This window comes from Triplophysa rosa, linkage group LG22 (assembly GCF_024868665.1).
Source record: "Triplophysa rosa linkage group LG22, Trosa_1v2, whole genome shotgun sequence".
Taxonomy (NCBI): domain Eukaryota; kingdom Metazoa; phylum Chordata; class Actinopteri; order Cypriniformes; family Nemacheilidae; genus Triplophysa; species Triplophysa rosa.
In genome coordinates this window covers 16,835,235-16,851,458 of record NC_079911.1, presented here as the reverse complement: position 1 = coordinate 16,851,458, position 16,224 = coordinate 16,835,235, and the positions used below count along the sequence as shown (strand labels likewise).

Sequence of the window (16,224 nt, the reverse complement as noted above, 5' to 3'; positions counted from 1 at the left end):
GTAAAAGAGGAGCGGTGACCTTCTAGAAAGATGTGATTTGAATTAAAATGCTAGAATGCAAAAACAGAGATGGTTTTATTTAACACGTAGCAGGAGCACACGTTATCTCAAGTTTATCATCAAATTCATGGTGACAAGTGCCCTGAACAGACTGGTTCTACTGGCTTGGAGTGAACGAAGAACACAGCCTTTGTATTTTCAATTAAAATGTCTAAAGTGAACGTTCCCTCTTTTGCATGAAGGAAGACAATCAACTGATTTATCAGACTTTAACGTGAAAACATTACAAAAGGATAAAGAGACGAAAGATCCGTCAACCAAATTGCACGACTTGACTGTAGCTGCATCACTCCATGGCACCAGAGAAATAGCTCGTGTTTAACGGAGCTCATCTGTTGAGAGCAACGATAACATCTGTGATAATCAAACTCGCTGCTCAGCGATTATACAGGCGCTGTGTGACAATGATTTGAAATTGTGTTAGTTTGTGGGTGGCAGGAATTCTCCCTGAAAGTATGCAGAGCATAAAGCTGCATGTATTAAACCCAAGACGGTATTCACGTTCATGAACACGACTGGGCGATCTGCAGAAACATGCGAAACACATTCATTCATTAACCAGCAGCAAAGAAGCGAAGAAATTCAAATCTCCTGCAATTATTGGCTGCTCTTGTCTTTTCAGCAGGGCAGGAACTAATGGTCTTTTGCTGAGGAGGCATCTCCCTGCTTCTGTTTTAAAGATTACATTGATCCAAAGCCCATTTATGCCAAGAACCACTGCTGCATTGAAGCTGTTGCCTTGGAATCTGAATCCGGCAAATCCCGCCTGTATTCTGACTCTCGGAGGGAGATGCTGTGTCTGTATCCAGGTGCATAAGCACACGGCGCTAGCGCTCAGTATATAGAGGGAATACCTGCCTTAAACCAACTCATTTCTGCTGAAAGGCACAGAGGTGCAAACTGAATACTAAATACATCACAGTGGGGTCTTTGCTTGGCAGCTTCTTAATGAGGTTTACAAAATCTGCCTCTTTTCTTTGATGAATAGGATTGGCCGTTCAAGGCTTTGTACTCACATATGTGCATTCAATGCGTTTAACAATTTTAGTTTTTATAATACATAGATATAGGCTATGGTGTAAAGACGATATGGTTAATGCAAGGTTGTTAACACATTTGTAGGTGTACTCAGTATTGCCAATATACAATATAGCCATATATAAAATATAAACAAGGTTGACTAATAATATAGATAAAAAATGTATGACCGACATTCAAACAGTACCAGTGTATTCCACTGCATCAATCTTATTTTGAACCTATACATTTCCATACAATCCCAAAGCCTGCAATGGTGCGCTTCTGTAATTTTTCAGCAGATTAAACTGGTGACATCAGAACGGTTGACACCGGCAGCTTTTCATTGGTTTGGTGCAAACGTGATGACATGAAAGGGAGTTGGAGCTCCAAGTATAAAACTCCAGCAGGCGCACAAACCCACGCAGCGCGCGGACTAGAGGACTGCATCACTGCTGCTCTCCTGACGAATATACACCCAACAACATCATCTTCATCTTCCAGCATGAGTGAGGTGAGCTCCCCTCTTACCATTCCCTCTACTGTAACAGGGGACGGCTTCAGAAATGAGGTAACGGGGTTTCCCTAGGTGGAAATTCTCTTTCAGTTCAACGGGCGGAAGTGTAAGTGGCAACGTTAAGACAATGCATTGAACTTGCGTTGATTGTACTTAGTAAAAATACGGACATTTGTTGAGTTTGAGCGCGTTTTCATCTTGAGCAGTTTAATATTTTCTGTTTTTAAAACGGAAATACCGTCCCTTCATTAGATGAACATGTTTAGCAAAAACAAAAATGAGGGACGTTACGATCATGTTGCGTTTGCGCGCGCTGGCGGATTGTCGAATCAGCATTATGATCGAGATGCTGAATGATGCAACAAATGACAGCTGTCACTCAAGACTGTGACATTAATCTCGACTGACTTCGTGAGGTGCTTTACAGTTCATACTAGTGATATCATTTTTTTATTCTGATTTTATGCACTCGTTTATTTGAATCGATGTTGTTTTATATAAAGACGCGCGTACAAAACCGTTGTTTTTCTTGCAGTTTAGTGTATTTTATATATGGCACCACCGCCACATCGAACTGTTTCATTTTCACACGCGCATTGCGTTATCGGCGTTAAAGGTTGTGGGCTCGTTCCCCACACATAATGATAAATGTATAGTATAGTGATGGATAAAAGCATTTGCCAAACGCATAAATGTAAATATTTCCCGCCTAGCTGCGTGGACTGTGTCAGACGTGACCATCTTTTCAACATTTGAATGTGTTCTCTCAATAAAAAAACGGGTTTGACTATAAAACTCGAACACGCGGACGCATCTGCCTGGAAGCGCTCGAGATGCCAGAAGCACGCGCGCGTCTTTCCTTTGATGCTGAGCGCGCGCACGCGCTTACCGCGCGCCGACCCACTGCAGCACTCGAAGAGGATCCTTTTGCGGGAGCGCACGGTCAGAACGAGTAGGGATGTTACATAAATGATAAATCTTGTTTTCTTTTATAAAACAATAAATGCACGAACGTAGCTAATATTGACCAAAACGCCTTAACCAAGCTTGTTCTGTTCTTTCAGAAAAATCTGATGACTGATAAGTATGTTGATCAGATAAATAAACAGAATGAACACATGGCAGCTTTGGAATCCAGAAACGTTGGAGCATAATAGGAAACTCCCAGGTGCAGAGTATGGAACAGTCCCTGAATTATTAAAGATCTTCCCTTAACCCGTTCCACCAATACATTCCTCTCACAGAGAAGCCAAATGAACAATTCCCATGGCCTCTTAATAAAATGCTTTTAAAAACGATTGATCCAAGACAGTCTGAGACAGACTTAAGAGCTTTGCACGTCCTCAAATATTGCCAGAATTCCCATCTGTCTGATGTTAAGTCAGTGATGTGGGTAATAGGGTCCTCTTAATAATAAAAAGATGCTCATTAGATGTTCATAACAAGACAGTGTGCTAACACCACCTCGCCTGTTTTTAATGAGCGTGTGATATATAGATTAAATGTGAAGTGGAATATTTAATGAAAAATGAGAGCGCAGAAAAAAATAGCTGTTAAAAGTGTGTCTGAATTAGATGAGACGTGTCTATGTTTGGATTTATAAACATGCTTGTGTAATTTCTTGTGTTTTAATTCAGGTTTTTGACAGCAAGCTGATTAGATATTGCAGTTTAGTTTAAACAGAGATTTATTAGATAAGGATCGAATATAAAGTGATCAGACAAATAAATTTAGGGTTTACATAGAATGATGACAATTTACAGACGAACAATCACCTTCTCTCTGGACCTTTCTATCATTCCCAAAAAAGCAAATGCTGTTTTTTGGATAAACAAAAGGGTATCTGACATTTCCAAACTACAGAATGAGACCATGGGACTAAAATCCAGACTGTCCAGATTTGGAGGGCAGAGATTGAAACGCTGTCCATACAGAGATATTAAGACGATTTGTAGAAGACTTTTGTTCCCATGTAGGATTATGTAACAGGATGGATTTGGTTCTGGACTAATGACCGGGGACATGTTCTGACATCTGGCATAAATCTACTGCAATTCAACCTGCTGTATGAGTTTGGTCATAATTAGTCATATCATGGGATGTTATTTTTGAGCAGAATAAAAAATAAATATCACTCGCAATCAAAGACATGAAGCTTTTGTAACACTAATGCAACAAAATGAAGCAAAGGATGCTGACACAAAGAATTGTGGGCAATGAAGTTTTCTCATGCAAGCCTGTTTCCTCATGAACTAATGATTGGCTTTAAAAATAAATTGGCTTTAAAACAATAAAACGAAGGCCTAATGATATGTTTAGATGGCAACATTATTTTGCAAAACATTTGTTCTCTTTTCATTCGCCATTGAATTAACGTCACATGTAAATTTCACGAGACTCAGCAAATAGGCGTACCATCAGATTAAATCTTTTAAAAATCTTAACACAAAATAACAAGATTACCCTCAACAATCTAAGCGACGCTCTCGATCTGCATGGTGGTTATGAGAAGCATATGAACTGAGCAGCTCCATGTGCTGCCTTACGAACTTGATGGAGATCAAAAGCAACTTTTGGCCCTCGAGGTGCAAACGCTGGATGTAATCAGGCCTGACAATTGATTTTTATACATTACGGACCAGCGCTTCTGCATCTTCCACACGGATAAAGAGGAAATGTGTGTCCAGCTGTGTGCGCTGGGGAAACCAGACTTCACGTGGGACACGCGAGTAAACAACAGCCCCCCTGAACGGAGTCCGGGCACCCGCTTCTTCGCTCCTGCCTGTTTATATCTTCATATCTCTCTCGCCGCATTAAACATCCGACAATGCTGCACTAGATCACGCGTCCCGCATTGCGAGGAGCAGATTTACTGTTTATTTCCTTGGTCGGTTGCCCTCAGAGGACTCGAGCGCAAAATCGCAGGAGTCTCCTGCAACTCAGCACTCCACTGTTTCCCTGATGTCTCAGCAATGTGTACACTATATTGAACCGCCCGTCAGATCCTGAAGCCATTAATGGCAGAAAGGGATTTGCACCGTTCTCTCTTCGGAACAGGCTGGAAGTCTGAAGGCTTTACTATTGATTCACGGAAAGTGGACCAGGAGAAGGATGGTTGGCTGACTACATCCATCTCAACTTTTTGATCCCCAATTTGCAGATTAAAGGAGTCTACAGTGAATTACACCCGCTGTTGGAGAACATCGCTGAGCGAATTTGACAGAATAGCAATTCTCAGATGCAGTTCTTAAAGAGACCGGAACATGAATTCATTAGTTCTTAAATAGATATTCTGGGTTATAGGGATAGCTCATCCAAAAAGGAAAATTCTTTCATCATTCACTCAACCTCTTGTCATTCCAAAACTGTATGACTTTCTTATGCAGAACACAAAATGAAGATATTTTAAAGATCGTCTGTAACCAAACAACATTGACTTTCATTGTATGAACACAAAACCACTGAGACATTTCTCAAAATATCTTCTTTTGGGTTCCACAGAAGAAAGAAAGTTATACAGGCTTTGAATGACATGAGGTTGAATAAATCACCATTTGCATTTTTGGGTGAACTATGCCTTTAAACTAACCCCATAAATTTATATTTTGAAATACATAGCCTAACTGCCAATATATTTTCTAGTTTATTACATACAATGTGTTAAAGGTGTCGGAATATTAATAAATATTAATATAAATAATAATTTCTGACAGCAAACGTGTACATGCCTATAAAATTATTTTCCAAAACATGTATTATGCGAATGGTATAAACAATCGTACGGTGGCTACACGTGACGGTGTAGACATCTTCAAGCTGCCCTACATTGTGAAATATAATGTTAGCTGTGACCCATTCCATTTTAAACCCCGTGAAATGGCTCTTCTATCTCTAAGCCCACCCTATAATGTCAGACGCAGAACCTGTGATGAATTATGTCCACTGTAATGTGTCTGCTGTTTATCACGGTCATGTTTGTGATTCATCCTGCTCTCCAACCGTAATCATTCTGACAGCACACACAGATTTCGCTCGGATCTTCAGTAATCCCCCTAAACTGCCATAGAGAGTCTTGACTGCAGCTCTCTGCCCAACCTTAGCAGCTGAACGGTAATCCCTGCAGCCGCTCCGAAAGGGAAATGTTACTGAATAGATATAGAAAAAGGATAGAAAAAGGGAATCAATGAAAAAAAGAAGGCATATTAGGGCAAGAGGAGGATTAGATGGAGAGAAAATAGACCATTAAAGAGTCCATGAGGAAGGTTTTGACTCAAAGCTCAGGAGTGGATGTGTGGACCCATATTACCATCTTAATAAGAGATGTTAAGCAGAATTTTACTTACCACCGGCCTCAGTCCCCATTCGCTTTCATCTTATTGAACAGTACAAGGGGCAATCGTAGCCTAACGATTGCCGGTGGGTAACAACTGAGGTGCCCTTGAGGAAGGCACCTCACCCCTACTTGCTCCCCGGGCGCTGCAGTGATAGCTGCCCACTGCTCCGGGTGTACGTGTGTTCACCACTTGCTGTGCGTGTGTTCACTACTCTCTGGATGGGTTAAATGCAGAGGTATGGGTCACCAGACAAATAGGTCACTTTCACAATCTTACTGGCCAAACAAGTGTGCCATGAAATTGTCTGCTCAGAGGGAGGCTGGGGGCTCTTCTGATGCAGGGAAAAGCAGGCGCATGGTGGGATGCGCCCGCATGCGGGCTGCCACCACCGTTAATGACGCTAAATATTTGATGAGGAGTGCATGCGCTCCCCGTCATTAGTCTTGCTTGGATTATCTCAGCGGGAAAAATAGATTCCATTATTGCAAATTTTTTACTAAAGTACAGGCTGGTGCAAAGAGAAGTGAGCATGCTTCCGAAAATTGCCATTTGTATAGCTTAGAGTCCATTATTCTTGTATTATTAATATACTTTTAAAGCACTAATGGAAGAAAACTGATGAAGAAGAAAACATTTAAATACCCTTTAGGTTCCAAGTTAAATTCAGTTTGCGTGCCTAAAGAAATGTGAGTCTAAAAATCAGACACTGTAGACTTTATTTCATTGTAGATTGTACATTGTAGATTTTATTCAAGACTACCAAAACTACCCTAAGAAAACCCCATTTTGGATATAATAGACCCTTACAACATAATGCACTATTTTATTTGAATAGTTTCTTTTTATTTATACCATGGTATGTTTGAATACTGGATTCTGATCGGCTGGAAGGTGTGCATTACAAAGCCTTTAACGCACGGGTAGCTCCAGTCAGTTTGATTACATTTAAAAATAACTGACAAAAAACTGTCATTTTCACCTGTTTGATCTAAAATGACACTGTAAACATCAATAAAAGCTTTAACTTGGCAAATAACCATGGTATAAGCAGGATAAACCACGGCTAGCCATGCATTAAAGGATTTTAATGCACGACGTGGAGGCGAAGATCCACCCGACGCAAAGCGGATCAACATCAAAGACGATCATGTTACAATATGTCTTCTCTGTTTAAAGCATCCAACTTCTTCTCACATCACCTGCCCATGTACAAAAATCAGCTGTCAATCACTGGCACTTGTTTCCCCAAGTGTCAGTCACTCTTCTCATATCTTGCTTTGTTTTTCTTTTAATCCTCCCTTGTTAAATCCCTCTGTAATGTTTATTCATAAGGCATGTGGAATAATAGCAATGATGTGCAGCATTCTGGAACAGAGTGTTTCCTCGGCACTAGGGACATCCCTGCAGATGATACTGTAAATCACACAGATTCTTCTACACTGAACAGCATATTATTTTAGGTTTGTCAAGAACAGCACACAGCCAAATCAGAGTACAACTCACAGATATGTGCTTGAGAAAAAGAAAAATACTGATGCTTTTTATTGGTAGTCGGTGAACTGGTATAACTGGGTGCAGGTTTCTGTGCACAACAGAAATATGTATCGCGTTGCTGATGGAATTGGTTAGGCCAGTAAGCAACCACCTAGAAATCACACAGAATATCTAAGAAACCACATATAAAAATATTCAGAATACCTAAGCAACTGCTTAGCAACCCCCTGGCAACCACCTACAGCATTAATGACTAATGCACAGTTTTCACTTTTTTCAAATAATGTAAAGATCGAGTTATTAATTTAAACCAAATCAGGAAGTACATTTTTATTTCTATACAAGAATTTCGGCCGGATTTCCATTAGGATCTTATTTCATTCTTATTTACTCCCATCAGGATAAGTTTACTTTTCCTCACCACACACAGTGGAATGTGACAAGTTTCTGTGCCATAAATATCTTATGATCTGATCCAACAGCGAGCTCTGCTCGGAGATATTCATTTGTGAAATCGTCCGCATGTGGTTTCACACTTTTACCGGTTCTGTATTTACGTCCTGCAGTGTGGTTGGGTGGTGAGGCGCTCAAATAAAAGCTGCTCTCCTACATGGAGCCGAGCATCTGTTTGCCTTCAAATATGATGCATTGGATCCGAGTTTTTAGTCTTTAGCCGTCTGTGGCCTAGTTGTGTGTTTCTCCCTTAAATTCTTAATAGATGTTGAGAACAGCTTGGAACACGCTCCGAGATCTTGAGCTGCCAAAAGAAACAAAAATAGCTCTCCAAATGGTTTGGAATAAAAAAGATGGACTACAGTTTTCATTGAAGATTACAGGAATTTGAATGAGCTGCACTGCTGCGCTTTAAATGCAAGCGAATCTTTGGGCATGTTTCATTTGCATTTTAATAGATCACAACTATCAGCTGCATCATTTGTACTCACTGTTGGTTTGAAAAGCTCTTTAATAAAAAGCATTTGAGAATGTGCTTTTGGAAGCCATGAGAAAGTCCATAAATCACCTTCGAGGAGGAAGTTGTCAGCGTTTGGTTAAATGCTCATCTGCATGGGGTTTAAAGCGCATTTATATTAATTAGTGAACCCAGCTGTCTCAGACAGTGGAAATTAGCGTCTCAGCAGTGAGGAGAAGGATGTTGCCGTGGCGTCGGGTGGCAGTGCCAAGCTATGCTCTGAAGGGCACTGAGTGCTGAGCTCTGGGCATCTTTGTGGCATCAAGTTAAAATCACTGCACTGTGCTGCAAAGTCGGGCTCTGCATTGCGTTTGCAGAAAAAGAACAAGTCCAGCATGCCTTGTGACACCTGAGTCATGGTTTACACAAGACTCCTACTTCCTACTGTTCACGACGTACCCTACGTGGCCACTGGCCTGGAAGAAATCTGCTCAAGAGGTAGAAATCTTTTTTTACTTGCTGCATTCCCTTAAATTTTAATTGCCCTGTGTCGTACATACGGGTTTCATTGCCAATCCTGCATCACTGCAGCTAATGAAGATTATGATTGTGATTAGCGTTTTCATCACGGTTCATTATGAACACCCACATTGTGAGAGAGACATATGGTGAGAGCGAGAGACATTGAAGAGGAAACAAAAGGAAGTAAAAATCGCTCTTCTCACCACTTGTCCGTCCCAAACGTGACCAGTGTTTAGACATTAACTAATTATATCCTACAATAAATCTCATAAACATTATTCTGTCTCTCTACTTTTATTGCGATACACAGATTAATGCTCTCTTTGTCTCTCAGTACTGTAGGACAGAGAGATGAGCATTTGGACGTGGGCCCATTGGACCAAGGATGCCTCATGGCAAATTGTTATTTAAGTCCTCATGAAATCAAAATAGAAGATTTTTGGCTTTCAGTATAAATCTGTTAGCTTTAAGGATAAACTAGTGTGCTCTAGAGGCAAACTAAACACTACTGACTAAATTAAAAGAGGACAATATGTCCCACTCTAACTTCCTGTTTCAGAGGAAATTACATCAAAACACTAAACAAAGATGTGCATTTCAAGGCACTTCGGTGGCTCTTTAAAACATCACACCTTGATTTTAGACAGATGTTTGGCATCTCTGTGTGCCTTTGTAGTCCGACTCAAATATTATAAAAACGGTTTACCACACATTTGTAGAGACAGACATAAAATACAGTCAATACCTGTACACATACACATGCAAATATATATGTAAATTTGTATAGCCCTTTGTTTCCTATATATACATTTTTATCTGAGGATTATAGAACAGGCGACATTAAAAATATTCCACATATGAATGGAATGAAATGCATTATTGCTAGCGCTCAAAGTAAATTCATGGTTCAGTGGATGAAAGGTCGTTCTTCTTCACTTGCTGGCGTTTTCTGCTGATCAGGTCTTTCCCGAAGAATTATGACCTCATCTGCAACTTACTGCAGACCCCTGCCCATCAGAGCAGAACCGTTCAGTCCTGCTATCAGAGTGAGCTAAACACACAGCAATAACTGCAGTCTTCGTAATTTAGCTGCCGTGTTCATGGTGAGGCTAGACGCGTAGAAGCGAATTCTACTCTGGCTGACGTATTGCAATGTTGTACTTGACATGTTTTACTGAGATAGCAACAAACCTCAGTATATTTACCTTCAAATGCATCTGCCATTGAATTGAATGTGTTGTTATTCAGAAAAGTGCCTGTAAAAACAATAAACAAACTTGAACTAAACAGGATCTTAAGTGTGGCTTTGCCTTGAAAGTACTTTAAATGGAAGAGAAAATCTACAATGGATAAATACATTGACAAATGTGTCTGCATAGTTAAAAGGATGTTTTGGGTCTAAAGACCCGAGATGTTAAAGGTCCAGTGTGTGATTTTTTTGGAGGATCTATTGACAGAAATACAACGTAATATACAAAACTATGTCTTTAGAGGTGTATTAAGACCGTACATAATGAAGCTTATGTTTTTATTACCTCAGAATGAGCTATTTCTATCTACATGCACATGGAATTAACCATGTTGTTTCTACAGTAGCCTTAAAGGGACAAACTGCTCTACAGAGTGTGTTTCGTAAATACGTTAACTCCTTCAGCAAAGAAGAGAAAACGTGACGACATCTTAGCCCTGTGTCATCCTCCGTAGTGCTTCGAAAGGGAGGGGTGGAGTGAGCCGTTGGTTGCAATTCGCAACCTCACCGCTAGATGCCGCTAAATTTTATACACTGGACCTTTAAGCTCCTTAAAAATAATAATTATTCTGATAAGCTAAATAAATTGAAGAAAAACTCTCCTTTTTACTTATTTCTGTCTAAAGTATGAAAAACACACAGATCTTCATTCTGAGCGGTGCTACACAATTGACTGACAGTTAACTCCAATTAATGAGTTTGTTTGTGGCTCCCTGGAGCCCAATGTAATAATCCAAGTTTAATGGCATTAGCTTTGAGGCTCTGTGGTTTGAGACTGTCAGGACAGAGAGATGTAACAGCGCTGGTATGGATGCTGCCGGATGCTACGCCTCACATAAACAGGATTAGAGACAGGAGAGTTTCTCTGCAGATTTACTGCATCACACCACTTTCCAAGTAAAAATAGAGTTGGGTTGTGTGGTTAGAATTGTGTTATAGGTTATTTTTCATATTTTAGTGTACCTAGCATCAGAAAGTTGACAAAACTTAAGAGCCAGGGCTGGACTGGGAGAAAAAAGAGGCCCTAGACTTCTTTGCCTATAGTGGCCCAGCAGTTCCGTCCGCGTGCATTTGAGTTGCGGGTTTATTCGGCTCCCTTATTCTGCACACATTGGCCCACCCAGAAAATGCCCTGTATGCCCGATTTTATTTAAAATGTATTTTTTAGATTATTAAAATACTATCTTGCACTTAGGGGGCCGTATTTATCTTATCAAATGCTCTGCAGAATGAAAATCTCCTACATACCACTTAACCCTACTGGCAATATTGGCTACAGAATAATGAGGTCCTTCACACATCCCTCCTGAACTCTCAGGATACACATCAACTCAAGAACAAAAACTGTGCGTGTCAAGCCATGCCGCATTCAAATCTGGCTTCGCGTTTTTATTTATATTTAATTTCTCAACCTTTTATCGTGTAATGTGACAGTAAGTGTTCTGTGGGTTCGACGCTGTGTGACATTTCCAATGACTGTAATTTATGCAGCAGCGCCCTTCACAGTTCCACCGACAGCCACAAACTGTACGGCACACAATCCGGCAGGATGATTTCTGCGCGTCTGCTTCTTAACGTGGAGCAATAACCGAGCGGTTTGTATCAGAAGCTTTGGCAACCCCAACGACGTGAAACGCTCGCAAATTTCCCCCTGCCAAACATTCTTATGCAAATTCCACACGTTTATCAGAGTCTGTAAGACAAAGATAGAACTGAACACGAGAGGATTGATTGAGGTAGACTGAGAGAGAAGAAGAGAAAGAGAGGGAATAATATGATTAAAATGTGTCTGTGTGTGTGTGGAATAATCCCTCTGCATATAATGACACGCTTTCCACTGTAACCAGATCCATACAGAGTGCCATCAGTAGAAAACCAAAAGCGCACACACACATATACAAACATACACAAACAAACACACATGCACAAACAAACATAAACTCACACACAGTGCGGAAAAAAGAAGAAGATTGCTTTAGCATCAGCTCATCAAAGCTCTTCCCAAGTGTTTGAAATTCACTGTAGACATGAAGTTATTAACTCAGGACATGAAGTGCTCAATTCTGATTAATTACACATCAGAGGAATGTGAGATTGTAAATGTCTCATCATTTTTGTTGATATGGTTCTTTTGGATCTGGTAAGAATCTTGCACGTTAATCTTAGTTTCATCTTTTGTTTGTTAACAGAGACAAGAAACCAGATCAGCTGTAAACAGCAAGCCATCAGATGGACAAGGTATCATTTACAACTTTATAATCTGCAATTATACTGGTGGCTTCTTTTCACTGCAAAAAATGACTTTCTTACTTAGTATTTTTCTCTTGTTTTCCAGTTCAAATGTCCAAAAATTTTCTTGATGAGCAAAGTGACCTAAGAAAATAAATTAAAACAAGCAACAACAAAAAAATCTGCCAATGGGTCAAGAAAAATAATCTTGAATTTAGTGACTAAGAAAAAGGTAAACCTTAATTCAAGATTTTTTTCCTACCCCATTGGCAGATTTTTTGCTTGTTTTAAGAAAATATTCACTGAAATTTCATATTTTTTGTCTTTTGTTTTTACAAGACTTATTTTCTTATTTTGCTCATCAAGAAAATGCATCTTGATTTAAAACTTTTTAGACATTTGTACTGGAAAACAAGAGAAAAATACTAAGAAAGAAAGTCATTTTTTGCAGTGTTTGTGATATCTAGAAATCTTAAGACGACTTGTTTCGCCTGTTTGTAGACAATACTGTATAAATTATATTATGTTTGAAGGTAAGTGTAACTCAGTAAAAGAAAAACCTAATCTAAAAAACGCAGATCTGCTCAATGAAGAGAGCTAAAAAAAAAAAAATTCTCAAATCATTCCACACCGATACAATTAATACATTTTGGTCTATTTCTAAAACAATGCTTTTCTGTTGGCTTCAGAAAAACTCTCAAGAAAGTCTTATGGTTAATTTCTTGTTCTTTTTAAGCTCAACAGATCTTGGTCACATAAGGTTTTGAATAAAAAAGGTTTTTAAATTAAAAAGCTTTTTAAAGGTCCAGTGTATGAAATTTAGCGGCATCTAACGGTAAGGTTACGAATTGCAACCAATTACTCGCTCCACCGATAACTCTCACTTTCAAAGCACTACGGTGGCTGACACAGGACTAAGATGTCGTCACGTTTTTGCTTCTTTGCTAAAGGAGATAAAACGCGCTCTGTAAACCGGTTTGTCCAGCAAATTCCTGAATTAAGGGAACCCACGGTCTATGTAGATAGATATAGCTCCTTCTAAGGTAATAAAAACATAACACTTCATTATGTAAAGTCTTTATACACCCTTGAAGAAAAAGTTATGTTTATTATATTGCATTTCTGTTGATAGATCCTGCAATCCAAATTACACACTGGACCTTTAAACGTCCTTCAAAAAAAGAAATTGAATGTAGAAAATCATATAAGTTGGGAAGGACATGATGGTGAGTAAACGATGACAACATTGACTTCTTAATAATGCTTTACTGAGTAAACACAGAAGCAAGGTAAAAGCAAACCTGATCAACCCTAAAAAAGTAGAAGGAATGGAAGTCTAAAAAGGTATACTTTATCAAAACCATAGTAACCAAAATGCAGTATTATTCTTTACACAATATGTCCTTCCTACAGATCCGTCCAAGAAGGACGTCCCCGCAGAAGACTTTGACATCGACATGGGAGCCCCAGAGACGGAGAAGGCCGCCGTCGCCATCCAGTCGCAGTTCAGAAAGTTCCAAAAGAAGAAACATGTGGTGAAATCATAACCATGCCCGTGCAGGGCAGCCCTGGCTCCGAGCGGGCCCAACGGCACCATTAGGGCAGGGAGATGCATGTCAGATAAACTGCACTATTCTCGGGCGGGGGTCTTGGGTAGACTGGGGGCGGGGGGTGGCGGATGACAATTGAAATGGCAATTTGCCTTTCAGCTGTCAGGAATAAAATGTGGTCTTTTGGTGATTTGGTTCCCCCTAGTATATAGATTTTTTTCGATACAATACTATTTCCTTTTAAAATGCTTTTTGTTATTTTTTGATAAAAACAGATGTAACAATTGTCTCAATGTAGTGTTTGAAAATATCCACTTAAAAGTGTTAATCACTCTTGTGATTCTACATCCTGAGGTGCTTATGTTTAATGCGAAAGCAGAAGCATGTTGTTTAAGGAAAACATCCGGCATCTGAAACTCAGATAAAGATCATTATGATACAAACATATTTTACCTTTCACATCTGTTGCATTCTTCTACTGTTTTTTGTCCGTATAAATTAACTGATATTGTGTTTGTGGTTTATCATTATCATTTTTCCCGAGTCTGTTTTTTGTCAGTAAACGTGTCGTGTGTTGTAATATTCCTGACACCAAACAGTTGGAAATAATAACCATATGTAAACGTAATAAATATTGGGATGACCTACACAACGCTGCCTTGAATATTTGTGCAACCCTTGAAAAATGTGTCCTAAATTTGTAACACAAATCAATAAACATTCACATAAATTTGTTAGTATATTATGGGTTATACTGTAGCATCTTGTAAGCCAGCCTGAAGCCAATTTGCTTAAAACATACCTTCGTTAAAGATGTTAATGGCTTATCAATCTATAGGGCAGCTGGATTGAGATTCAAGAAAGCTACTAGAAACTAATTTACAGCTACTAGAAACTAATTTACTCTGGATCAGGGATGTAGTGGCATATTGATCTGTGGACGTGATTTAATTACTTTAAATTAATTAAGAATTAAGAGTATTAGAAGACAGAAGCTCATCTCATCTTCCAGTAAACACAACAGTCGCTGAGCTGTGTAAGAAATATATAGATTCTTTCAGTGATGCTCTCTTAGGGGTCTAATTATTGAAGTTCTTCTGTTCACATCCACATGCTGCAGTCTGACAGGTTCATTAGGTCTCAGTGGGGTTGAGGAATAGGAAAGAGAAGCTGATGTACCCAGTATAGAAAAGAAAACACTAGGGATTCATACTGATCCAAAAGCTAATGCTCGCATAGACAAATCTGGAAATAAAAAACGTGGCTATATCGCTCACTGCTCAATCTGCTAAATTCACACTCTGAATATCATGTGAGAACTGTCAAACAGGTTCTAAATGTGGAATACAGCTTGGACTGGAGAATCACTGGCACAGAAATGTTTAACCACCTTCTGTGCATGCAAACCAAGATCACTCTTGTTATGGAGTCCAGATAAAGCTAAATATACTACCATACTACTTGTACTATGACTGCAGTATGCAGTATGAATACTCCATATTTATGAAATACCTAGAAAATGAAAAATAAATAGGCTGCACAGATTTTACTGAACAGTACTCTAACAGTAAACTAGTTCTCTATTCTGAACACAGCCTCATAATGTTTTCTTAGTGCTATAAATAAATTTGATTAAATATGCAAAACCTTTTTGCAACACTCTCCATATTAAATAGGGCTGTGCAAAAATATCGATACATGTAACTATCGCAACATATATTTTTTCGATAGTGTATCGATAGTGATACCTCAACTATCAATATTTTTATACATACAGCCAAAAGTAAATGGAAGCGAGCATGGCGAAAAATATAAGAACACTTAGAGCACTCAGAGCTGATGTGTGGGTGTGCTTTGGTTTTCAAAATAAGTAATGGAGTAATGAGTTATATAAAATAATGCTGTTTGTAGGCTTCACAAGTCATGACACAAGTCACTTGGCTAATGCAGGGCATTAGACAAAAAGTTTATTAAGAAAAGAAACAATGACATTTATTGTGCTTTCACGGATGTGACACCAGCGCATTTACAGCACGGATGAACCAGAGGTTTTATACTGCCCATGTTCAGTGTTTTAACTGTAATGCACCACAACAGCCAAGTGACTTGCGTGAGCCACCTTATTCCCCTGTGCTACCCACTTGAGGGGCGCAATCCACAGTTTGAGAACCCAAACCTCTGATCTAAAGGTCCATGCGTCGCACATCATGGCCACTCTGCAGAGGTAAGGGATGTTTTTACACTTATCCTTACAGAAAATCCCAGGTGGTGCACAGCATGTTGTATTTCTAGCTTCTACTTTTTACATTTTCTATTTAAAGTATTGCAATATATCGCAAATG

At 39.3% G+C, this 16,224-nt stretch overlaps 1 protein-coding gene across 1 annotated transcript; it reads left to right on the top strand.

Moving 5' to 3' along the window:
* The first annotated feature begins 1,432 nt into the window (after positions 1-1,432).
* On the top strand, positions 1,433-14,556 carry pcp4a (Purkinje cell protein 4a). Its single transcript, XM_057321922.1, has 3 exons — positions 1,433-1,591; positions 12,293-12,341; positions 13,746-14,556. The coding sequence occupies exons 1-3, from the start codon at positions 1,448-1,450 to the stop codon at positions 13,877-13,879; spliced, it is 327 nt and encodes a 108-aa protein (XP_057177905.1). The 5' UTR covers positions 1,433-1,447; the 3' UTR covers positions 13,880-14,556.
* Positions 14,557-16,224: the final 1,668 nt, after the last annotated feature.